Raw genomic sequence first — 25,509 nt, forward strand, 5'->3', positions numbered from 1 at the left:
ACTGAGGAAAGGCTGAGACTCAGATCTGGATTCTAACATTCCAGAAGTATCTTGGAGACTCAGTTTTCCCCTTAGCACAGTGAGGGTTTTGAGGCAAGTAATCTGCTTTCCCCACTAGCTCTGACATCGCTGAGGTGACTCACACATACCCCTCCACCAGGCTAGGTGGGTGGCAAGAGAATTAGAGACACACGAGGCAGGGCTCAGATGGAAGCTTCCCAAAACTGGGGGCCGAGCACCACCCACTTCCTCTTCCCCAGCCCTATTTTTGGGCTTCACAGTGCAGGGAGGGGTGGTGGAGGCGGTGCCCATGCTGGGTTGAGCCTACAGTTTTTCCTGAGCTGGGGCTTGCTGGTTGCCGTGGGAACAGGGGTGCCTTCCCAGTGAGCTCATTCTGCCCAGGATTCAGGGGCATGTGTGGGGGAGCCCTGAGCAAGCTTAGTTCCTTAGTGCCAGCCCCCTCCAGGGACAGAGTGAGGTCCCTGTCCCAGCCCTGCTCCCTCTCCCACCACCACCCAGGACCAGCTCTGGGAAGAGTCCATCCTTTGTCCTATAGCTCCTGGGGCCAGGCTAGCTAAACTCTGCTCCCAACTTTTGTTTCTATCCTGCTCTCAATACACTCTGCCTCAAACCTGTCTTTGCTTCATTCTTTCTCCTGCGCTTGCTTGCTGGTGGCCAGGGGCCCTTTTCTGGAAGTCCTGATTCCAGCCCAGAAAGTGGGGTGGGACTGCAGGTTATTGTATAGTGAATGTGTGAGGCGTTGCCCATGCTGTTGTATTTGTTGTGTGTCTGGATGCAAGGATGTTGGCTTGGAAGTGAGGGTTGGGGTTAAGGGTTGGAGAGATAGGATAATGGATATGCAAATGAACTTCCTGCCGGAGGCTTTAAGCTCCCAGGTTAATCTCCAGCACCACCATAAACTAGAGCTCAACAGTGCTCTACAAAACAAAACAAACAAACAACAACAACAACAAAAAAAAAAACTGAGGGCTGCCTGCCCTGAAGTGTTGAATCCCTGGTCAACACTTAGGGGACCACAGTTCTGTAACAATATGTTCTTTGGTTTTCTCCTACCTTTAGAGTTTAACCAACAAGGCTTTAGAATTTGGGGGAAGCCATAGCCCTCTATAGTCCTGGTTTAATTTCTTTAAATTAAAAAAACACATTGCTATATTTGATAGGACAAAGAGAAATTGAGAGGTGAAAGGGAGATGGCAAGGGAGGGAGGGAGGGAGGGAAGGAGGGAGGGAGAAAGAGAGAGGGAGAGGGAGAGGGAGAGAGAGAGAGAGAGAGAGAGAGAGACCTGCAGCACTGCTCCACTGCTTATAAAGTTTCCCCCCTGCAAGTGGAGGTCAGGGGCTTGAATCCAGGTCCTTGTGAATAGTAATGCCTACACTCAACCGGTACACCACCACCCAGCCCCTAAAAGTGGAAGCTTTTTAAAATTAATTTATTGGGGGTGTGGTGGTAATGGTTTACAGTAGAGTTGCTGACACATGGCTACAATTTCCCATCTCCCTGTGATAGCTGTCTGCAAAACAATCTCACCCCGAACTTAGGTCCTTTTTCACCATCATGCACCAGGACGCCCAAACCCTCTCCATTCCTTCCTTTCTGTGCAGTACACCAAGAAGTCATTTTTTAAAATATTTATTTTCAGAGAGAGAAAGTAAGAGCATCAGAGCATCGCTCTGTTACATGTAACACCAAGGATTAAATTCAGGACCTCATGCTTCCAAGTCCAACAGTCTAGTCACGACACTACTTTCTGGGCCACCGAAAGTGAAATTTAAATGTGCTGAGCCAGAGTGTACACTTTCCAGTTCTCTCAGGTTCCTGTCCCCACCTCCCACTGTATTATTTCAATCTGGTCTTTTCCCATATTCATCATCATCTGACTCCTGACAGCTCTGGACTTCTGCCCAAGCTAGAGAGGAACAAACTGCCCTGGAGAATCAGAACTGGGCTCTAGTCCCAGCTGTGCAGCTGACTCCACCTGTATGAATCTAGACATCCCCTCCTTACCTCTGGGCCTCAGTTTCCCCTTCTGTGTCATGAAAGGATTACAGAAGGAGGTCTGGGAGCTCTTTGGTTTCTGACAGTTCCTGCTGGGCCCTGTTCTCCTCACACCTTCACACACACACACACACACACACACACACACACAAACCTTCACACATACTACACACACACAGCCCTGCTTTGAGGATGGTGCTGAGTTAGGTGGGGTAATTGTCTCCATGTGCATATCCAGGGAGTTTTGGAGTATACAGTATGCAGTGCCCATGCACTTTATAGCTCTTTGTCTGAAAGCTAACAGTTCTGGTGTCCACAGCCTTTTTGTGTTGTAATCTCCTGCCTCTACACACACAGTCAGGACCCAGACACGGCAGTTCTGATGAAGGGAGGCTGTGGCCCACCACTGCCCCTCAACTTTTCAGCCCAAGCTTGAGAAGTCAGTTCTGTTGCTTCTTCCATTTTCTGACCTGAGCCTTCCTCTGGAGCCACCAGAGGCAGAGAGGCCATCCTGTACAGATTCTCATGATTATCATCACCTCCACCACTAAGCTGGCCAAGGAGCCTCCATGCTTGCTGCCTTGGATGTTGAACTCTCCACTCCACCTCTTGTTTCCAGGTTGGCTGAAAGCTTCCTGGGATACCTTAGCCTTTTAACTCTGGCTGTAAGAGGGGTGGACCCCACACTGAACATTTCCTACTTAAGGATTGGGGCCTTGGATACCCCCAGAAGTATTTAGCATTCGCCATCCCATCAAACGTCTGCTCAGAGCATTTATTGTACAACATTCCTCTTTATAGATCCCCAGTCTGGATACATCTAACAGGGACTGTATCCTAAGGCAAAAAAACATAGACTTCTGTGTCTAATGCTTCCCTCTGATTGGGAGGAACTATATTCTGACTGGGTGAGAGGTTGACCGGTTTAGTTTTGGCTGGTTACTGACGAGGAGAGAATGAATCCTGAAGCTGGTTCTAGATTTATTGTTAGAGGACACTGAACAGACTGACTAGTTCAGATAACTGCTAGTGCAGCAGATTCTCTCCCCCCCTCTCTCACACACATACACATACACACACACTTCCTGGTGGGTTGGAACACAGTGGATAGTTATTTACACCTCCAAACAATTTTCATCATAAAGAAAAATGGGTGACAGACTGAGGATCTAATAAGAGATTAAGCATGAAGCTGAATCTTGCAGACCAGAGAGTTCCTAAATAGGTAGGAAACAGATATGGTGGTGAGTGTATAGCAGAGCCTGCTCAAAATACAAAAATGTTCACCAAGTTGACCTCACCAAAGCCAGGTTCTCCACCAGACAATGGCGAGAAGTCAGTGAGGGGAGTGTGCTGCCTAGGGAGGAAGGACCAAACTTCCTCTTGTGTTTCCATCTGTCAGTCATCCAAAGGACAAATTAAGAGGTAACCATGGCAACATGGCAAGGCAGTCCAGACTGAGAAGGCCTGTCCCTAAGCCCAACCTTAATAATAATGGTTAATTTTAAGTTTTAATTCTCTGGTTAGACTCACCCAAATGGTTCAAGAATTTAAACTTTTATAACAAGTAGTACATTAAAGGGCCAATGGAATAGCTCACTTCAGCAGTGCACTGCTTTACTATGTGTACAATTCAGGTTTGAGGCTGGTTCCCACTGCACGGAAGGTTCAGTGCTGTGGTCTCTTTCACTCACTTTCTCTTTAGAGAGAAGTCTCTGTTTCTCTGTTAAAAAAAAAAGTGATCAATTAAAACCTACCCATGCTGCCTGTAACCTTGTCCCTTTCACTCCACTTCCTATTTAGGTTGAGTTCATGTGTATCCTAGTTTGTTTCTTTCTTTTCTTTTCCTTCATCACTAAAGATCCACCAGTCATCCACCAGGATGACTTTTTTCCCCCTCATATGAAAAGAGACAGAGACAAAGAGGTAGAAAGAGATGGTGAAAGAGACTACAGCATCAAAGCTTCCTCCACTGAGGTGGAGGCTGGTTTCAAACTTGAACAGAGCATATGGCACACTATCCAAGTGAGCTGTTTTAGTAGCACTTAGTATTCCTTATACACCTCCTTATAGTAGCTGACATCTAGTGAACATTTAGTCTCTTCTAGAGACTCTTCTGCTAAAACAATATCATTATTATTACAATTATTATTATTTTACTATAGCACTGCTCAACTGGTTTACAATGATGCTGGGGATTGAACCTAGGACCTTTGGTGCCTCAGTCATGAAAGTCCTTTTTCATAGACTGTACACTGTCTCCCTAGCCCTTACATGTTCTTTTAAAATATTTATTGCTGGGGGCCTGCTAGTAGTGCACTGGGTTAAATGTACATGGAGTAAAGTGCAAGGACCGGTATAAGAGTCCTAGTTCAAGCCCCCCCCCCCAGACTCCCCACCTGTGGGGGAGGGGGGGTGTCACTTCACAAATGGTGAAGCAGGTCTGCAAGTGTCTATCTTTCTCTCCCCCTCTCTGTCTTCCCCTCCTCTCTTGATTTCTCTCTGTCCTATCCAACAACAACAGCAATAACAACAATATCAACAAAATGGAAAAAATGGCCTCCAGGAGCAGTGGATTCATAGTGCAGGCACCTACACACACACACACACACACACACACACACACATACATACACACACATCTTCCAGAGCTATTGCTGGGCTCCATGCCAGCATGATTCTGCTACTCCTGAAAGACCTTTTTTTTTTTTTTTTTTTTGAGAAATAGTAAGGGGGTAGAGGGAGAAAAGAAAGCACTGCTCCATTGCTCTTCAAGCTCCCCCCATGCAGGAGCTTCTATGTGATGGCCAGAGACTCAGAATCAGATCCTGTTGAGAAAGAAAGTACCACCCAGTAAATTACAGGTTACAGGTGTGACTTAGAAAGGTGGAGGCCAGGCTTTGGTTTTAAAACCTGGAGTCTGAGAGAGATGGGGCTCTTTGCCTGGATCACCACAATGCAAGTCAGTCTCTTTCTTTCTCACTCCCTCCCTCCCTCTCTCTCTCTCTCCTCCTTTCATGCCCTAACAGTCCTAGGCCATGGTAAAATATGCATCTACTATGTGTGCTATCTCCCCACCCTACATGTAACTTTTTTTTCCTATGAGTTATCTCATTAAGTCCTTTTAGTAGTTGAGATTTTTACAGAGAAAACTGAAGCTCCGAGGTCTCAAGTTGCTTCAGCTGCTGATGCAACTCGCTCAAATTCATTCAGTAAGCACGAGGAGAGGGGATCTGTCTTCAAAGCCACAGTTCTTAACCCCCTAGTTATTTAACACATCGGATATATATATATCCAATGTGTTAAATATATATATATATATCATGCGTTGTAGCATGATGATTATGCAAAGAGACTTTCGTTCCTGAAACTCTGAGGTCCCAGGTTCAGTCCCCAGCACCTCCATAAAGCAGAGCTGAGCAGTGCTGGGGTTTAAAGAGAGAAAAAAATTAAAATAATCTATGCAATGCACAGATGAGACTCGGTTCCTCCTGAACCCTCTGCCTCCTCGGTCTGGAAAACCCCAGCATTAACACCTGCCCCCACCCTCTCTGCTCTCTCCCCAGGACCGCCGGGAGAACCTGCCCACCTCCCCGCCCTGGACGCCCGGCGCATCCCGGCCTCCCAGCAGCCTGGACGGCTGGGTGAGCCCAGGGCCGTGGGAGCCGGGCCGCGGGAGCAGCATGAGCAGCTCCCCGCCACTGCCGCCGCCGCCGCCGCCCATGTCTCCCTCGTGGAGCGAGCGCTCAGTGTCCCCGATGCGACCCGAGCCCGAGACGCGGCCCCCCAGCCGCCAGCTGCAGGCGCTGCTGGCGCGAAACATCATCAACGCAGCCCGGCGCAAGAGCGCCTCCCCGCGGCCGGCGGGCGCAGAGAGCCTGCGGCCCTTCTCGCCTCCCCGAGCTCCGCCGCCGCCGCCGCCGCCGCCGCCGCGCATGCGCTCCCCGCAGCCAGCTCAGCCTGCCCCGCCCGCGGTGGCCGGGGCCACGTTCTCTCCCATCCCGCGGAGCCCGCTGCCTGCGCCGCCACGGCCTTTCCCTTACCGCCGTTCACCCACAGACTCCGACGTGTCCCTCGACTCCGAGGACTCCGGGGCTAAGTCGCCCGGCATCCTCGGCTACAACATTTGTCCCCGCGGGTGGAATGGCAGCTTGAGGCTCAAGCGCGGCAGCCTCCCCGCGGAAGCATCCTGCACCACCTAGACCCCCACCCCGGGACCCACAGGGGGTCACCCGGCCTGGGGTGGCCCAGCTGGCCCGTCCACAAGGGCTTTTGCCTCCTCGGACGCCCCCGAGATATAAGGGCAGTAGGCTTTCAGCTTGGGGGTGGTGGGGCAGTGGGCCAAGCTTGGGTGCTTGGCCTCTCTATAGCACCCAGTTTTGTCACCCTGGGAGAGATGCATCCCCTGTCTGAACTTCAGTTTTCCCGTCCATTTAATGGGGCTCTGGCCAGGGCACCCTTTCAAAATCTTAAATTCCTCTTCCCATCAACACAAACACACACACACACCAGGACACCCTCCAAAAATCTAAATTCCTCTACACACACACACACCTTGGAGGAGGCAGGGAGTATGTATATGGACCCCTCAATTTGTTGCTGCATTCCAAGGTTCCCCCACCCCCACCCAACCTCTTTTAGGCCCATTAAAGTTTGGTAAAGAGGCTGTGTTCAGAAGCTCCTAGGCCTGAGTCCCCTGTCCAGACTTGGCCTGACCATTCGCCTCCCTGGCACCATGTCTGGGGCAGGAGCAGCTGTTCTCCATCCCTTCCCAGAGGAGATCTATTTTTACCAAGATGACCTTTAGAAAGGTCTCCTGGGCCAGCTCAAGGTGCCCTGCTGGCCTGTTGGCAGAACAGAGATGAAAGAGCCCTCCTCCCACAGGGCCTCGCATGCTTTTCCCCAACCCCAGCTCAGACTGTTTAGGGTATCCTATCTGCTGCCAAAGAAGAGAGCTACAAGGATCTCCCCACACAGACACTTCATCCCCCCCCCCCACAAATATATCCTGGATTGGGGTCTCCAGGAAAGCTATAGGTGCCTCCAACCCATTTGCTCCTGTGTCCTTTCATGGCAGGCAAGTCCTGGGTTCAAAGCTCAGCTAAGGAAGAAGAGAAGAACCAACCAGTGTGTTAGCTGGTTGTGCTGAGCTTTGAGCATTTGGAAAGAGGGAGGCAAAGGGATGTCATAGCAGGAAAGCAAGCAGAAGCCAGAAGGGAAAGAAAAGATTCTAGTTTGGGAATACAAATGGCTCAGAGGAATCTCTAAGGATTCTTCCACTTCTGACACACATGGCACGATGTTAGGGAGGGAGGTCATAGTAGAGGGTTAACTGGGCAGAATTTGGGAAAGAGCCCATGAGGTTGGCTGTGTGAGGGAGGAGGGGTTAGATCCTGATCTGTTTGTGTTTCTGTGTCTTTAGCAAGTATCCCATTCTTCAATTTCAAATGCCACCCAATGTCTGCACCATGCCCAGATGAGTGGGCATTTCCTGTCCCAGCTATTTCCCATCACACTCTGGCCCAGCTCATGTCTGATACCCAGTGACCTTGCAGACACTGGCCAGAGGCCCTGTTCTGTCCATTAAGCCTCACAAGTCTGATTCCAATGCTCAAGGGAGGAATATTGCTGAGTTCTGAAGTATCTGCAGTTGGCTGGTGGTGCCTTCTAGGAGTTTGGAATGTCAGCTTCAGGATATTCAGGGGGTATGTGTGCTGGAATTGACTGAAAATCCTAGCTATGTAAGAGACAGGATACCGAGATGTTGTTAAAGGAATGGTACCAAGCATGATTTATGTTTAGGGATAGACTTATCCACTTAGATCTGCATCTAATTTTCTAGGTGAGGCTGAGGAAAGCTAGGGTCTAGATGGGAAAGAATCAGGGAGTTCTTTGGAATAAAAGAGTGATCCCAGAGAGTTCTTAGGGCCTCAGGATTGGGAACATAGGCCCTGCTGGTTACAAGAAGAGAGGTCATGCCTGACCAGTCAAGAATGAATCAGCACATTCATCCACATCCCCCCTTGTGTCAGTATCCCTTGTAACATGGCAGACTGGAGCTGAGGTGCTGTTCCAAAGAAGACTCATTGGACCTCTTAACTGAGGCTGGCTTCTGCCTACATTTCCCCAAAGGGCCAGCAGAAGGCAACCTTGGGAAACTGCATTTCCTCAGTCTGGCTGGTAGCTCCCTGTCACTGCCTTCACCCCATACCTCTTCTCTAACCTATGAAGCTTGCCTGTGCCCTGTTTCTTGCCTCCTGTAGAATTCAGCTCCAGCCTTCAATAAACATTTCCTGCATCCTTCTGCCTCCTCGTGTGTCTCATTTTCAGCTGCTTCAGAAGTAACTTTCTTTCTGCCCAACCATGGAACAGTCTGTGGAACTCAGGGTGGGTGTGCATATTTGAAACACACAAGATGGAAGCCAGGGATGCAACAACCATGAGGACAGATAGAAAGCCAAAGAAGAATTCAGGGCTCAAGAAGAAATCTTTTGGTTGGAGCCCTGGTTCTGTCATCCACCGGCTAGGTGACTTGGGGTAAGTCAACTCCTCTTGACCTCGTGTGTATAGTTTCCCTATGTGTGTAATAAGTGGGCTAGGCTACATGGTGTCACAGGGCTCTGAGTGGACAAGACCAAGTGACGGCCTGGTGCTCTGGGGTTGCATCCATATGGCACGTGGGGACTCCTGGGCCAGAAAAGGGGGTTCCTGTGAGAGGTCAGGACAATCTCATGAGACTAGACTCCCAGGACTGTTTCTCTCCTGAATACCTCCAGTGATATTTGCCCAGAGAAGAGAGAGTGGTCAAGTGATAAGGTCAAGGGAGTGATATCAAGTCTCTTCTCAAAAGGATGTTGCAAAGGCATCTTGGGGAGTGTGTCCCAGCACATAGGTGCAGGTGCTCCTCACTCTGGGACCAACACATCCTTCCCTGAGACTATCTGGTTTCCTCTCTGACCTAGACTTTCTCTTCAGTGGGATTATTTATTTAGCCATCAGGGTTAGCGCTAGGGCCCAGTGCCTGCATAGCCACCTTTCCTGATGGTCATTTCTCTTTCAATATAGAAGGTGAGAAATAGGGGGCAAAAAGGAGAGACACAGCAGCGTTGCTCCACAGCTCATGAATCGCCTTCCCACCTCGAAGGTGCTCCCATATGATGGCCTGGGACTTGAACCAAGGTCCTTGCACATGGTCGTATTCACACACCACTGGGTGTGCCACCTGCAAGTACCCTCAAACCTCCCTTGAACACAGTATCTTCTGCCTACCGAGCATCCCAGTCAAGTTCATTCCCACTCCAGCTCAGTAGCTTCCCTTCACTGCAATCTCTTACTCCTCTCAGCCACTCCAGCCAGAATCAGCAGTGGCCACTCTCATTACCAGTCTTTTACTTGGACATGGGAAATCCCCCATTATGTCTGGAACACCCCCTCCATCCCCTGTCACTCTCTTATCCTGTCATGTCCCTGGACCTCTTCCCTGAGCAAATCTTACTATTTAAAATTTCCTCATTATTTTTTAAATATTTTATTTATTTTAGATAGAGACAGAGAGAAGTTGAGCAGGAACAGGAAAATAGAAAGAGAGAGACCTGTAGCACTGTTTCACTGCTCCTGAATCTTCTCCCCACCCCCGCTACTTGAACTCTGTTCCTTGTGCACTGTAATTTGTGCACTTAATCAAGTACACCACCAACAGGCCCCTGTTATAGTCAAACTTCAGGCTAATCCCCCCAAGTCATTTTTCATACACAGGAAAAGGTATCTTTAGATTTTTGTCCTTTCTTTTTTTTTTATATGGAATTCTCTTTTTTTTTAATTAATTTATTTATTTATTCCCTTTTGTTGCCCTTGTTGCTTTTATTATTGTAGTAATTATTTATGTCATCGTTGTTGGATAGGACAGAGAGAAATGGAGAGAGGAAGGGGAGACAGAGAGGGGGAGAGAAAGATAGACACCTGCAGACCTGCTTCACCGCCTGTGAAGTGACTCCCCTGCAGGTGAGGAGCCGGGGGCTCCAACCGGGATCCTTACGCTGGTCCTTGCACTTTGTGCCATGTGCGCTTAACCCACTGCGCCACCGCCCGACTCCCTCTTTTTTCTTTTACCAAAGTACTGCTCAGCTCTGGCTTTTGGTGAATTCAGAGAACTGAACCTAGGCCTTTGGAACCTCAGGCATAAGAGTCTTTGTATAAAAAGATTATGCTATCTCCTGTGCCCACTGCTAAAGGTATCTTTGGAAAATGCCTATCAGACCACTTCATTGCATTCTTTACCCTTCAGCAACTGATTGTTTGTTTTGCTGTCAGGATTATCAGTGGAGCCCGGGGACTGCATCAGTCTTCCACTCCCAGTGACCCTTTTTTCTTCTCTTTCCTCTAGATAGAGGATGAGACACAGAGAGAGGTAAGACAGGGCAGCACTGCTCCACCACTCATGAAACTCCCTCCCCCCACCCCCACAGGTGCTCACACATGCTTGATAGGGACTTGAACCCAGGTCCTTGCTCATGGTAACCTATGTACTCTCCCGGGTGAGTCACCTTTATAAAATGTGCTTTCCTTCTGAAAGGCCTGTGGAGACCTGGCGATGCCCCAGCCACCTCAGTCCTGGTTCTCTTGCCGATTCCTGACATTTTCTTAGGTGATATGATGTGGTCTCTGCCTGAGATGTCATGCCCCCACTCCCACCCAGCAGTAGTCAAGCCCCACCCCTCAGATGTTGCTCCCTCTGTGAAGCTGCCTGCCCCCCCGACCCCCACCATCCAGATTTCCCATGATGCTTCACGAAGGCTTGTTGATGGGCCTGACTGGGCTTGGCTGTGCTCCTTGAGAGCAGAGCCCTCCCTGCCTGGTTTATTTTCAGTCCATAGAGACAGGCTCAGAGAATACGAAAAGGTGGAGGGAGAGACCAAGGGTGGGAAGGAGGAAGGAAGGAAAGAAGGAAACAAGCAAGCAAGTGAGGAATAAGAAGCATATCCCTTGGGGGACCATTCATCCATTCAGGCATGCATTTGACCCATTCTGCTGTGTTCCTCTCAGCCACTGTTCTAGGCACCACAAACACAATTAACAAGCGCAAGTGGCAAGTGACAACAGACCTCACCATTTCTAGGCAGTTTTGCAGTGTACTGCATTTGTGTGCACCCTTCTGTCCTCTAGGGCTGGCCGCCGGGCACCTGTCCTCCTTGGGGCCCAGGGTTTTAGCATCTGGCCCTGGATCCTGTTGCAGCCCGAAATAAGGCTGTGAGCTGCTGCAGTGGCGGGACAGGAAGGAGTCTTGTCAGCAAAGACCAGAGCCAGCCATAGGGCACCTACAGCTCACTGACTACTGAAGGCTCACACAGACGCCACCACTCAGCTCTCAGCTCCTCGGCAGAGGTGTTAATCTGGAGGGTCTATCACGCCCTCCTTCCCACTGGGGTCCTATCTCTCAGGTACCAGGAACCCAGGGTGGTTGGGGCGCAGTGGGGAGTGGGCAGAGGAAATATACCAATTCCCAAATACCTCCCCAACCCAGGCAAAGGCAGGGTCTTGGGGAGCATCTGGGCGGGGGGGGGTAGGGTTGGGGGGAACCTTGTGGAAGCTTAAATCCTGCATGAGAAGAAAGGGTTCGAGACTCAGCGGGATTCAGATTAAGAGAAGGGTGGCTAGGATTCCAGGCAGAATGATAAATAATGAAGCTGGCAGAAGCCTGAGATCTTTAGGTCACAGAGACAAATCAAGTTCCTGATTGCAAAATGAGGGCCCCATCCCAATGTCTGCATCTCCCGCTGCAAAGGGGTTTCTAACAAGAGGTAGATCTGTGCACAGTGTAACCAAAATGATCCTGGATAAAGCTTCCTCGATTGTCATACAGCCCTTACTCCAGATGCATGCAGATATGCTTGGGCTTGCAAAGAGTTTTAGGGGGGTTGGAGGTGTCTTGAAGTTTATCCAGGGCTCCCCATGATTTAGCAAGCCCTATGTTACAGAGCTAGGAATGAAGAGAGAGTTCAAAGAGCTGGAGTACTTCTTGCTCATCTCTATGATGAGCAGGGGGAGTTGGAACACTGATTGGAATCCCGACCCCCTACCTCTCCAGCAAGTCCTAGGTGTGTGTGTGTGTGTGTGTGTGTGTGTGTGTGTGTGTGTTGGAAGGACAAACAGATGAAGACTGATTGCTTCCATAAAGGAAGGGTCATAAAAAAAACCCAACACTGATGTGGGTGGCCTGTCAGGGACTCCACAGCTCTGCCTTTTCTCCTGGGAGCAAGTTTGAGGGGAAGGGTATATCTGAATTTGGGACCTGCAGGGTTCTCTGTGATTCTGGACCTCATTTTATTTGTAAAAGGGAGGAGGAAGAACCCTCAGATACCACATGGGAGTACCTGCATAGGGGTCCTGGGATGGGGATTCAGAGGAAAGGAAGCTCAGTCAGCTTCCTTGGACTAGTTTGTTCCAGCAAACCTCAGGATTAAAAATAGCTAACAGGAGGGGAGGCTAACCCTTGCAGACCCCAGTGCCACTCCAACCTAGCCTCCTCTTTTTCTGACTTAAGCCTCCAATCTCTCCCAGTTTCTAGTTAGAGCTGTCCTGAATTAGGCTTCCACCCCCATATCCCTACTGTCATGGGCATCTGCTCTCCCTCCAGGCAGGATACCAGTTCCTCTGCCCCCCACACTAGGAAGAAGCCCCAGAGATCAGCCTCAACAGGGACATGGGAACAGATTTATGTATCCTCAAGTTTCTTCATCCCCCTCTCAGGACTTCCATTTTCTCTAAGATCCTTCCATCTTAGACAGCTCTTACTTGAGACTTTGGGGCCGTCCAAGGCTGGTCAGGCCTGGGAATAGGTAAATGAGGGAATGTTAGGTTGTCCTGGGAAGAATGGAAGCAGCCTGGCCCACTTGTTGAGGGCGGGGGGGGTGTCTCTCTTCCACAGGATGATTCCCAAGGATCAAAAGAGGGCAGAGATAACAGCCATGGGGGACCTTGATGAAGCAGGTAAGGTGGACTCAGTCCCATGTGTTTCTCAGCCCCCATCTTTTGTTGGCCCTGAGAAAACAGGACATCTGCCCCCTGGGATGGGAAGCTTCCAGAAGTATGGGGGTGGGTGGGTGGGGGTGGCAGTCCTGCCTTCATACACTCAGGTTGTGATTGAATGCCTTACTCTGGGCCCTGGCCCCAGTTCAGTCCTTGCCTCAACCCCAAACTTAACTCTTGCCTCACACCCAGCCTTCACTGTGGCCCTAACCAACCAACCACCTCCCACCTCCATGCCTAACCTCACTCCCTGAAGCTGTGGATCTCCTTGTGGTCTGAGGTAGGGGGAGGGTAGAACAAGAATTAACTCATCAATCAGATTCCAACCATGTGGCCAAAAAGCTAATTTATTAACGAAACCAATCTCTAAAATACATGCTTATCAACTTTGTGATTTCTCTTCCAGAACTCTTGGCCTGATTTTAGAATCTGTTTATTTGGCCTCCTTCAGAGCCTTTCAAATATTTCAAAAACAAATGCAACTAGGGCAAGGCTCTCAAACTGCAGGGTGAAGCACAGTGAAATGGTGCTAGTTAGAAAGGCAGACCAGGGGCCAGTGAAATAGCTCACAGTGGACTGTTTTGCCATGTGCACAACCTAGTTTCAAGCCAGAACCCACCCACTGAAGGAAACTCTGGCCTTGTGGTCTCTTTCTTTTTCTCTCTTTCTCTCTATCTAAAAAAAAAAAAAAAAAACCAAAAAGCAGACCATGAGGTAGCTCATACAATGGAGCACACAATTTACCATTTAGGAGGACTCAGTTGAGCCCCAAGACACCACATGGGGGCACCTACACAGGGGAAGCTTCACAATCGGTGAAGCCGTGTTGTGGTATCTCCCTTCCTCCATCTCCCTCTCCCTCTCCCTCTCCCTCTCTCTCTCTCTTTCACCTTCTGACTTAAAAATAAGTTAAAAAAGAAAAAAGAGCGTTTTCCAGAAGTAATGAAATCATGCAGGTATGGAGTCCCAGCAGTAACGATAGTGGGCAAAAAACAAATAAGCTCTCAGCTCCCAACCCTCCAAGGGTTCTGATTCACAGGATGGGGTTAGGGGGACACACATATTTGCCTTTAAGACAAGTATCTATATGATTCCAATGTGGGTGACAGTGACCTAAACTCTGATAAACTCACGTCTACAGGCACTGCTACCAGTTTTCTTTCATCAGAGCAGTGAGAAGTGTTTGATAATATATATGACTTTGTGTGTGCTGTTCTTCTAACCTGTTACATGCACCTTCATTTATGTGGCTCCTTTTTGTCCCCCTGCTTTTCTAAATTCCATGAAGTGGTGTGTGGAAATATGCAGATTTTGTACAGTATTGAGGCTCTAGCTAGAAGAGTGAAGCAATGCAATATAAATAAGTGGGGGATTCAGGCGGTAGCGCAGCGGGTTAAGCACACATGGTGCAAAGTGCAAGGACAGGCATAAGGATCCCAGTTTGAGCCCCCGGCTCCCCACCTGCAGGAGAGTCACTTCACAGGTGGTGAAACAAGTTTGCAGGTATCTATCTTTCTCTCCCCCTCTCTGTCTTCCCCTACTCTCTCCATTTCTCTCTGTCCTGCCCAACAACGACAGCACATCAACAACAATAATAACTACAACAACAATAAAAAACAAGGGCAACAAAAGGGAAAATAAATAATTTTAAATAAATAAGTGGGCATATATCTAAAATGCATTAAATGGCTCAGAAGGTGGCATGGTGGCTATAGCATGACACAAGCAAGAGGACCAGAGTTCCATTCCATGCATCACATGTGCCAAAGTGGTGCTCTAGTTCTCTCCAAACATATTAGTAATGCAGAAATGTTTAAGAAAAAAACAGGGAGCCAAGGAGTAGTATGCTTGGTTAAATGCACACATTACAGTGCATAAGGACCCAGGTTCAAGCCCCTGGTTCCCTCTCCCACTGGGGGAAAGCTTCACAAGTGGTGAAACAGAGCTGCAGGTGTCTCTTTCTCTCTCTGTCTTCCCCTCTCATCTCAACTTTCTGTGTCTCTATCCCATAACTAATTAATTAAAAATAAGAAAAAATAAGCTAAATTAAAAAGTAAAAACAGAAAACAAGTGGGTCCACTCTTCTGCAGTCATTCTTATCTCAGTAGAGTGAGCATACCATCCTGACAGTGACTAAGTATAGGAACACCTTGGAATAACCCTCCCCTGTCTCCTCTCTCTCTCTCTCTCTCTCTCTTTCTTTCCTTCTCTCTCTCTCTCTTTCTCTCATTCTATACCCATAGTTTACCTTTAAAGAATATATATACTCCAATAATTTCTCACTCCTTCCACAACTACTCTCCAAGAGTGGCATAAGACAGTCATGAAATAAATACAAATAGCTACAGGCCATCTGGAGCAATGCTCTGTTTTTCTGAGTATCAAACACAGGCCAGTTGAATGCTGAGTTGTCACTTCTGCCTATCACAAGGGCAGATTCTACAATGTGATGATGCCCCCTGCTGGCAAGTGGGGAAATAGGCATTCTCATTCAGAACTGGCCCTGAGAGTCCCCTTAGCAGTAGCCTCCAGAGACCTCAGAGTTTGATAAAGAGAGCTGTTTGATTGATTGATTGATTGATTATTGTCTCTGCTGGCAGTCCCTTTGCTGAACCTGGGCAAGAAGCTGAGCGTTCCCCAGGACTTGATGATGGAGGAGTTGTCACTACGCAACAATCGAGGATCTCTTCTCTTCCAGAAGAGGCAGCAAAGAGTGCAGAGATTCACATATGAGTTTTCGGACAGCCAGCAGGCGGTGAGTAAGATCCTAGCTGAAGCCAGAGAGGGCTGGTTGGCCTAAACTCAACAGGGATCCAGGGGAGGACCTTGGCCTCTGGGGAGTCCCTCAGCCTTCATTTGGTGAGGATCATGATGTCCCATGAGATGAAATCTCTGCCTTATGCACGTGTTACCTCTTTAGGAATCTGTCTGCAGGTGCAAAACGTTACATGTGCAGGATGAGCTGTGGAGTGAAAAGAACTCCTACAGAAAGTGCTGCAGTGTGTGGTGCTCTGGACAGTGTTTGCATCAAGCAGGAGTAAGATCCAATTTGAGCTTGATCTAAGATGGAAAACACAGAATGCCTTATCCCCCCTTCTTCTTCTCACTGGAAGAGAAAGTGGAAAGTGGATGAATGATTAATACTTGGGCTTCTAAAGGCATCAGGTAGCAGCCAGAAAGGAGGTGCAGTGGGAAAAAAAGTTAAAATCACAAACATGAAGTCCCGAGTCTGATCAGTGGCATTACACATACCACAGCGATGCTCTGGCTCTTGCTTATTAATAAATAGCCAAATCTTAAAAAAAAAAAAAAAGGAAGGGGGAGGGGAATCAGGTAGACCCTGCTGCTTCTAGTGAATTTAGGGGCATTCTATTGCCATTCAGTTCAATTTCTGGACCAAATCAAGATGACTGACAGGGAGCCACGTGACAAAATAATAAAGATGCCAGAACATCTTTATGCTGAGTCTAGGATGGTGCTAGTTGTTCTCTTCACTGGCAACATTTCATCTAGGTTAAATCATCTAGGCTAAATCTCTCTGTTGCCTTGCACAGATGGTGGCCAGAAGCAATGAGGAGCAGGTGACTGGAGCCGCGGATTCCCGCAATGTGAGCATAGAGAGAGCCCCCCACCCAAACCTCCAAAATAGGGAGCTCTGGAGAAGGGACAGGCCCTTGGGAGCTGGCGCCCTGCCGCCTCTGAGCGCGTCCCTGTATCCAGGTTGCCAACGGCCCCGGGAGGCAGAACTACAGCTCCCAGCTGCAGGTCCTCGCCGCCCCGGCCGGAGACCCCGAGCACGCTCCCGCAGCCAGCGCAGAGGGGCGCGCCCGTGGGCCCAGCGCCCTTGCGCCTGGTAAGCCCACTCCCACTCCCCACCCTGTCCGGCCCCGGGAGCAGGGCTGCTCCTGGGCTTGCTTCGGGGATGAAGACCCTGCCCCTGCTCTCCCCTTCCCATGTCTGGTCCACTGGATGGGCGTGAGCGCTCGGGCTGGGGGCGAGAGCGGGGCTGGGGTAGGGGGACTTGAACCCCGCGCCCCGCCCGCCTCCCAGGCAAGGAACCGCCCCACCCCCATCTCTGCTCGCAGGCTACGCAGAGCCCCTGAGGGACGTCCCACCAGAGAAGTTCAACCACACGGCCATCCCCAAGGGCTACCGCTGCCCATGGCAGGAGTTGGGCAGCTCCCCAGATTACAGGGTGGACAGTGGATGTCACACCCCCAGCCTCACCGAGTACCGAAATTTCAACAAGTAAGGAGTGTATGTGTGTTAGGGGTGGGGAGTGGGGAGGAGAGATGGGAGGGAGCCAGTCACAGCACAGCAGTCATTCCTTTTCCTGAATCCTCTCTGCAAACCAGGCTCTAGTTAAAGGCTTCATGTTTGTACTGGGCTTTCGGTAGAACCAGTACATAGTAGGTGCCCAATAAATATACAGGGAACAAATGGATACATGGGCCACACATCTTGTTAGATCCTCCTACCACTGGGTGGGTTGGGGCTGATGGCTTCTTATTCTGCAGATGTAACCCCCCCCCCACACACACACACACAGACAGAGATGCTAGCACTAGCAACCTTCCCAAAGTCACAAAGCAAAGACTCAATAGCCAGGTCTAAGATTCAAACCTGGGTTTGTCTGACCTCTGAGCCCAAGCACCTGTTTTCCATCCCTGCTGGATGGTCTCCTCTGTAACAAAGACAAAGGTGAACATCCTTCTGGGGGTGGGGTGGGAGGGTGGGAGAATGGGATCTCACTGGCCCCAGACCAGCTCATCCTATGCTTCAGTTTCATCCATGAAAAAGCTTGGCGGAGGCCTGGGCACTGGCTTTAAGGATGTTCCAAAATATGTTGGCACTGAAATGAGGTACATCAGAAAGGAAAAGCCACAGAGGAGTGACTGTTTAGAGTATGAGGTCTCAACAAAGGTTAAAATATATGTAATGGGGGCCAGGCACTGGTGCACCCAGTTGAACACATAGACTACCATGCTCAAGGAACCAGGTTCAAGCCCCCAGTCCTCACCTGTAGGGGTGGGAGTGGGGGATCAAGGGAGGGAGTTCCACCAGTATTGAAGCAGCGCTGCAGGTGTCCCTGTGTCGCTCTCCCTCGCTCTCCCTTTCAACTTCTCTCTGTCTTTTCAAAATAAAATAAGGTGTGTGTGTGGGGGAAATGTCACTGGGAGAAGTGAATTCACTGTGCAGGCACCAAGCTCCAGCAATAACCCTGGTGACAAATATATATGGCCGACTACTCTGATTTCCCCTCCTCCTAACTATAAAATAAGTATATTGGGCTAGGGAAATGGCATAGTGGCACTGAAAAAAAAAACTTTCATGCCTGAGGCTCCTAGATCTCAGGTTCAATCCCCAGAACTGAGCAGTACTCTGGTAAAAACAAATAAATGACTATAATAATAATAAATGAGCCTATTATACTGTGTAATTTCTAAGACTGTTGTAAGAATGGCATGAGAAGCCATCTACAAAATTCCTGGCAAGCTCTGAATAAACAGTAAGTGTAGTCATTTATAGACTGAAATGATGGCTAGGAAAATGTCCAGGGACCAGCTGGGAGGTTGCATGCGTGAGGTCATGAGCTTGATCCCTGGCACTGCATATGTCAGTGTGATGGATGCTCTGAATCTCTCCTTCTTTCATTAATAAATAATCATTTTAAAGTTACCAGGAAAGAACTTGAAGGGAATACATTTCATGTTCTGCCACAGGGACCTGAAAACAAATCATAGGAATTAGGACAGAAGTCTGGCCCTGGATGAAGCCCGAAGCCCTTGAGCTGGAGGATGGCTTTCAAATGCAATTTTCTTCCTTGGTCTGATGTTAGTTTAAAAAAAAAAAAAAAGTGCTTCTCTGGCTTGGAATACAGCAAGTGAAAAAGAGGGTCAACAGAGAGGAGGCTACAGTCCAGTACTTCTGGCACCTGCTCAGACCACACAGTCCATGGCTATCCGATAAAGACAGACAAATAGGCACCAGGGTCTGGCTGGATCAGGTCCTCTGAGGAAGGGATAAAGGCACTGGAGGAGGGGCCAGGTGGTGGCACACCTGCTTAAGCACACACATCACAGTGTGCAAGGATGCAGGTTCAGCCCATGGTCCCTACCTGCAAGGGGAAAGCTTCATAAGTGGTGAAACAGTATTGCAGGTGTCTGTCTCCCTCTCTATCTTGCTCTCCTCTCTCAATTTCTCTATCTCTATCTAATAATAAATAAATTATATATATTTGCATCCAGGGTTATTTCTGGGGCTCAGTGCCTGCACCATGAATCCACTGCTCCTGGAGGCTATTTTTTCCCTTTTGGTGCCCTGGCTTTTTTTTTTTTTTTTTTTTTTTTTGCCTCCAGGGTTATCACTGGGGTTTGGTGGCAGCACTGTGAATCCACTGCTCCTGGAGGCCATTTTTCCCATTTTGTTGCCCTTGTTGTGGCTGTTTTTGTCATTGTTGTTATAGCTGTTGTTGTTGTTGTTGAATAGGACAGAGAGAAATCGAGAGAGGAAGGGAAAACAGAGAGGAGTAGAGAAAGATACTGTACTGCACCTGCTTCACCACTTGCGAAGCGACTCCCCTGCAGGGGGGGAGCTAGCGGGCTCGAGCCAGGATCCTTATGCCGGTCCTTGCACTTTGTGCCATGCGCACTTAACTCGCTGCGCTACCACCCAGCCCCCTGCCCTGGTTGTTTTATCGTTGTTGTGGTTATTATTATTGTTGTTATTGATGTCATTATTGTTGGATGGGACAGAGAGAAATTGAGATAGGGAGAGAAAGATAGACACCTGCAGACCTGCTTCAGTATTCATGAAGCGATCTCCCTGCAGGTGGGGGAGCCAGGGACTCTAACCGGAATCCTTACTCCTGTCCTTGCGCTTTGCACCATGTGCACTTAACTTGCTGTGCTACCGCCCGATCCCCAAATAATATATTTTTAAAAGGCACTGGAGGAAGTCGGGCGGTAGCACAGTGGGTTAAGAGCACATGGTGCAAAGTGCAAGGAGTGGCGTAAGAATCCCAGTTCAAACCCCCAGCTCCCCACCTGCATGGGAGTTGCTTCACAGGTGGTGAAGCAGGTCTGCAGGTGTCTGTCTTTCTCTCCCCCTCTGTCTTCCCCTCCTCTCTCCCTATTTCTCTCCTCTCTCCAGAGAGCTGTCCTATCCAACAACTATGATGACATCAATACAACAATAATATCTACAACAATAAAACAACAAGGGCCATAAAAGGGAATAAATAAATAAATATTTTTTAAAAATTAAAAAAAAGGCACTGGAGGTATTTGACCTTGAGAAAAGAGGGATGGAGGGGATGATTTTTCTCCAATATGGAAAGCCAGGATGGGAAGAACTGGGTCCAGAAGAGCCTTGAGCCTCTGGCAGGCGTTCTGGGGCTGTCCATAGGCAGGACCCTGCTCTGTCTCTGTCCAGTGGTTTTTCTTTTTCTCCAGAGCACTGCTGAGCTTTGGCTGGGGATTGAACCTAGGCTCTTAGAGCCTCTGGCATGACAGTACTTTAGCATAACAATTAGGCTATCTCCCCAGCCCCTACACAGTAATTTTCAACTCTCAGAAGAGATTCAGTACTGACAGGCAACTTTCAGAGTTACAGGCTTGGAACTGCCCAAGGAAAATGTTGTGAAAACATGCCCACTAACCTAACAATAGTTTTTACATTTGAGAAGGCAACTGGGATCACAAGGTGGTGAATACAGAGCGCCCCCCCCCCCCCTTTTTAAGAAAGACTATAAGACTGGAGTTTTCTTATTTATTTATTTATTTATTTATTTATTTATTTATTTATTTATTTTAGGGAGAGGCAGAGAGAAATACACTTCAGTGCAGTGGGGGCCAGGTTTGGATTTGGGTCATAGATAGATATGACAGATCCTTTTTTAAATTGTTAATTAAATAGTAATTTACAAAACTATAAATAAGAGTGTATATTAACACCATTTCTGCCACCAAAGGTCTGTGTGCATACCCCCAATACCCTACAAGTAAAGCTGAAAATCTACCCTCCCTCTTCCCTCAAATTTTTTTTTTTACTTTGGTGTAATACTCCATACTCAGTCAAATTCTGCTTTGAGTTTCCCTTTCTGTTCTTCTTTCTCAACTTTGCTTTATGAGTGGGATCATCCCATACTCATCTTTGTCTTTTATTTTTTTTTAAGTTATAATAAGAATAAAAAACATTGCTCATATACTTCTTTCTCCATGGCCTGAAGCCAGTGGGAAGATAAGAGTGACTAGACTTGGGATGAAAAGTAGAACTTTGGCCCAGAGCCTGGGATCCAGCCAGGAAAGCATTTCTGTTGGACCACCCCAGCTACAGCAGCCGCCAAAGGCAGCTGAGAACAGCTGAGCAGCTTCCAAACTGGACATAACTCACACGAGGATGAGGAGCCCAGAGTCCTGGGTTTTGAGCACAGCTTGGCCAATGGTATTGTTGTATCTCTCTCTCTCTCTCTCTCTCTCTCTCTCTCTCTCGCTATGGCTCTACTGTCCCTTCTGTCCTAGAAAGGATCGGGGCTCCCTTAGATCCTCCAACTGGTAGGATGTCCCTCAATCTGTCATACCTGGGGCTGAGCCCTGAGCTGGCCATCCTGGAAGTTGGCTGTCAGGACTAAATGTCTGCTGAGGGCTGAAATTTGCTAGGCACTCAACATTATGGTTTCAACATACATAGATCTTTTTATTCCTTATATGCTATTGTATAGTATTCCACTGTGAAGTCTTCCCCCCTGCAGGTGAGAACTCGGGGCTTGAACCTGACTTCTTATACATTATGTTATGTGTTATACCAAGTGTACCACTGTCCAGCCCCATAAGTTATTATTCTAAAGGAAGATGACAAGAGAAAAAAGAAAGTCCTATTCCAACTCTGCCGCTTTCTAGAGCTTACTCAGTGGGAAACTAGAGTTTTGTCTAAGACAAGTCCATTCTAGCTCTGAAAAGATCACTCCTATTCCTAAGTAACAAACCTCCCCCTAGAGACTTACATGGTCCTAGCTAGGGAGACTTTTTAAAGACAGTAAGAATTCGAGCTTGGGAGGTTGTACAGTGGATGTTAGACTTACAAGCATGAACCTGAGTTCAGTTCCCCATAGCACATGAGATAGAGTGATGCCCTGGTTCTCTCTCATAAACGAATAAATATAAAAGTAAATTAAAAATACATATATATGTATATTACCTTTTAAATCTTTATTTGGTTCACTGGTTAATTAAAATGTACATATTAGTATTTTATAATTATGTAAAACTTAAGAGTAATATATACATTTAAGGTAGTACAAGAACTGGGGGAGTGGGGGGACTGGGCGGTAGTGCAGGGGGTTAAGTGCACATAGCACAAGGACTGGCACAAGGATCCCAGTTCAAGCCCCAGGCTCCTTACATGCAGGGGGGTCACTTCACGAGTGGTGTCTGTCTTTCTCTCCGCCACCACACCTTCCACTCTTCTCTCAATTTCTCTCTGTCCTATCCAGCAACAAAAACGACAATGGAAAAAAGATGTCCTCCAGGAGCTGTGGATTCATGGTATAATCACCAAGCCCCAGCAATAATCCTGGAGGCAAAAATAAAACAAAAAACTGGGGAGATAGCATAATGGTTATGTAAAAAGATTTTCATGTCTGAGGTCCCAGGTTAAATCCCTAGTACCATCAATACCAGAGCTAATCATCAATCTGGTGAAAATAATAAAGTTTAAAACCAGAACCGCATGGAGGCACGCCCAGCAGAGTACACACATTATCATCATCAAGGACTCAGACTCAAGCCCCAGGTCCACCTGCAGGGAGAAGCTTTATAAACAGTGAAGCAGGTCTGCAGGTGTCTCTTTGTTTCTCTGTCTTTCTCTGTATCCCTCTTCCCTCTCAATTTCTCTGTCCTATCAATCAATCAAATGAATTTTAAAATACAGCACTTAAAAAAAAAGTACAAAACCTTTCTGGATAGGGATAGAAGGGGAAACTGAGGCCCAAAGAGAAGATTGTGGTTTGGGGAGCAAGCACAATGGCTATGTAAATGACTTTCTTGCCTGAGGCTCCGAGGTCCTAGATTCAACCCCCAGACCACCATAAGCCAGAGCTGAGCAGTAAATTAAGTAAGTAAATAAATAAATGAAGAGGACTGCATATAGTGACTCCCATGGCACTGTTGCCAGCCCACTGTCACATTTTCTATCTCTCTGCTACTGTTCTCCCCCTAGGACCCCGGTGCCCTTTGGAGGACTCCTGGTGGAGGATCCCAGTGCCAGAGCTGGCACCCTCTTCCTCCCAGAGCTCACAAGTGGCTTGGACCTCCTTCGCCTCAGACCCAACTTCAACAGAGTGGCCCAGGGCTGGGTCCGCCAGCTCCCGGAATCCGAGGAGCTATAAACCTTACTGAAGCTTTTAATCCCCCAGTCTTACTAGAGTGCGGTAACACCTGACACCAGGACTTGTGAACAGCAGATCACAGTGTGTGGAGGACCTTCCACACAAAATCTGATTGCAGATAGCCTCAAAACTCACACAGAGCCTCTATCCCCATGGGGGTGTACTTTTCAAATGATCTGGGGACATTGTTCCTCCACAACTGTCTAACACGCCTGATTTGCAGCCTCAGAATCTTCCGAGCTGGAAACATTGTTCCCAGGCAGTGTTCATGTTGCTTGTCCTTGGCTTGTGTCTGTAGGAATCCAAACCATCAATGGAATGGACACCCACTCCTGGCTGTTCAGGCATTCCTGTTTATACTCACTGCCCAACACAGCAAGCTCATTTACCTGTGGAAAAGTCTGATAACCCAAGAGCTTCTCCTTTTGTGGAGATGTAGTTCATGTTTGTCTCTTCCTTTGGTCAGTGTTTTCTTGGTACCCACTGTGTGTTGGACTCTATCCCAGCCCCTGGAAGAGAGCCCTGTTATGGAGGAGAAACAGAACAAGGAAAACAGATTTGTAAAGCCTGATAACTGATAAGGAAGGAATCAAGTGCTCTGAAACAGAAGGGGGTGGGGAGCATTTCCCAACCCCAAGGTGGGGTGTAACTCTAGGAAGCTTCCCAGAGGGTCTGAGAAGGATCTGGGAGTAGGAGTGAGAGTTTGTATAGGTAGGGAAGACGGGGTGATGGAGAGTGGACCAACATGTGCATGGTCAAGATGTGGCATGGTCGTAGATGTGGAGAGTTCTGGAAAAGGAAGTGGGCTGGGTTATAGGGGTCAGGGAGGGCCAGAGTGGGGTGAGCTCTAAGGAAATGGAGTAAGATGGCTGTGGTACTAGGGGTACAGACTGGAGAGGAGTGAGGCCGGAATGCAGGGACAAGGCTTGCTACTAGGATGGAAAGATGGACAGTTTTCTGGGCATCTTATAGGAGAGGTACCAAAGGGGCACTTGGAAGAACTCTCTTCCATCTCCTTTGTTCACCACCCTAAGTGGATCCCAGGGTAGGTTGGGCCCCAGATTCTACCAGCAGTTCCAGGCTCTGGTTAGGTTTCTCAGGAAAAGGAGAGGAAGGGAGGACTCTTTGTGCAGGTGGTGATGGTAATGATGGTAAGGTTGATGGCTGTGTTTTATTGGGAGCCTCAGTGACTGTTTTTCTGTATATCTTATTGTTCATTTATCATATGATCCCAGAAGGGTGGGATTGTCCCAGCTTACCCACATGGTTATCCAGGCCCAGAAGAGGGAAGTTGTTGGTATGCTTCTAATTCGGCTTCTAAAACCCCTTCTGTTTCATTGGTTTACTCCCGCCTGATTAACATTGTATTCTATTTACATAACCACTGTTAACTAAGCACCACCCTGCCTCCAGGGCATTGGCTTAATCCCCACTGGTTCACGATGTCTTTTTGCTCCCCCCCCTCTCCTTGTCACACCCTGATTTTCACCAACCTCTTTTCGCTCCACCCTCTCTATGTCACATCCTATTTCCACCCTACTTGGCGAGTATATATAAGGACAGGATTGTGATTAGGTATAGCTTAGCTTAGTTTGTGCTGCGTTCCACATGAATAAAGTCTGAACTGCATACTAGCCACGAGTCCCTGGTCATCTGTCTCCCACCTGCAAAGCTAGCCTGGCAGGAAGTGACTTGTCCAAGGACAGAGCCAAAGTGGGTGTTTGTGATTCCTCGTGGGCATCACTTTCTACTTCAGCTGGTGGGTGAGCCAGTGCTCACACACTCGGAGTCACCACATCGCATCACGGTTGGTCCCCTGCTTGGAGTTTTGAGGCTGAGTAGACAGGCTGGGAGGCAGACTGGATAAAGTGGCTTCTGACTGCCACTGCCCTGTGAACAGGAGCAAGTCATGTCTCAGACATGGTCTCCTTTCCTCCACCTGTCACATGAGGACAAAGTGCCCTTCTTAGGACTGTGCCCCTTTAGGATTGTAAGTTTGAGGACTCAAGTCTGTGTCCCAGGTCCCCACCTGTGGGAAGTGGGGAGGAGCTTCATAACTGGTGGCTTAGTACTGCAGGTGT

The 25,509-nt window shown here is 48.4% G+C and overlaps 2 protein-coding genes across 7 annotated transcripts in view; both read left to right on the forward strand.

Moving 5' to 3' along the window:
* The window catches only part of SYNPO (synaptopodin), an 88,269-nt gene extending 79,953 nt beyond the window's left edge, over window positions 1–8,316 (forward strand). For 4 of the 5 annotated variants that reach the window (XM_060181252.1, XM_060181245.1, XM_060181260.1 and 1 more), the window contains one exon: window positions 5,583–8,316. In XM_060181252.1, coding sequence (XP_060037235.1) covers window positions 5,583–6,218 — 636 coding nt within the window. In that variant the 3' untranslated portion in view covers window positions 6,219–8,316. The remainder of the gene's footprint in view (window positions 1–5,582) is intronic. The other variant, XR_009547252.1, reaches the window with a different exon arrangement.
* A 2,987-nt stretch (window positions 8,317–11,303) lies between these two features.
* MYOZ3 (myozenin 3) lies at window positions 11,304–25,054 on the forward strand. Of its 2 annotated transcripts, XM_007516413.2 has the most exons (7): window positions 11,304–11,453; window positions 12,941–13,002; window positions 15,642–15,796; window positions 16,596–16,649; window positions 16,762–16,894; window positions 17,127–17,289; window positions 23,260–25,054. In XM_007516413.2, the coding sequence occupies exons 2-7, from the start codon at window positions 12,942–12,944 to the stop codon at window positions 23,426–23,428; spliced, it is 735 nt and encodes a 244-aa protein (XP_007516475.1). In that variant the 5' UTR covers window positions 11,304–11,453; window position 12,941; the 3' UTR covers window positions 23,429–25,054. The 2 variants fall into 2 exon arrangements, with proteins under 2 accessions (XP_007516475.1, XP_060042395.1); XM_060186412.1 differs by lacking the exon at window positions 16,596–16,649.
* The last annotated feature ends 455 nt before the right edge of the window (window positions 25,055–25,509 follow it).

The sequence above is a fragment of the Erinaceus europaeus genome, chromosome 2 (assembly GCF_950295315.1).
Source record: "Erinaceus europaeus chromosome 2, mEriEur2.1, whole genome shotgun sequence".
Taxonomy (NCBI): domain Eukaryota; kingdom Metazoa; phylum Chordata; class Mammalia; order Eulipotyphla; family Erinaceidae; genus Erinaceus; species Erinaceus europaeus.

What these genes read in the sequence shown, in the direction of transcription:
- MYOZ3 (XM_007516413.2), top strand. Translation starts at nt 12,942, where the DNA reads ATGATTCCCAAGGATCAAAAGAGGGCAGAGATAACAGCCATGGGGGAC. An exon ending in GGGGGACCTTGATGAAGCAG is followed by an intron (nt 13,003 to 15,641) that starts GTAAGGTGGACT and finishes CTCTGCTGGCAG; the next exon opens with TCCCTTTGCTGAACCTGGGC. An exon ending in GAGTACCGAAATTTCAACAA is followed by an intron (nt 17,290 to 23,259) that starts GTAAGGAGTGTA and finishes TTCTCCCCCTAG; the next exon opens with GACCCCGGTGCCCTTTGGAG.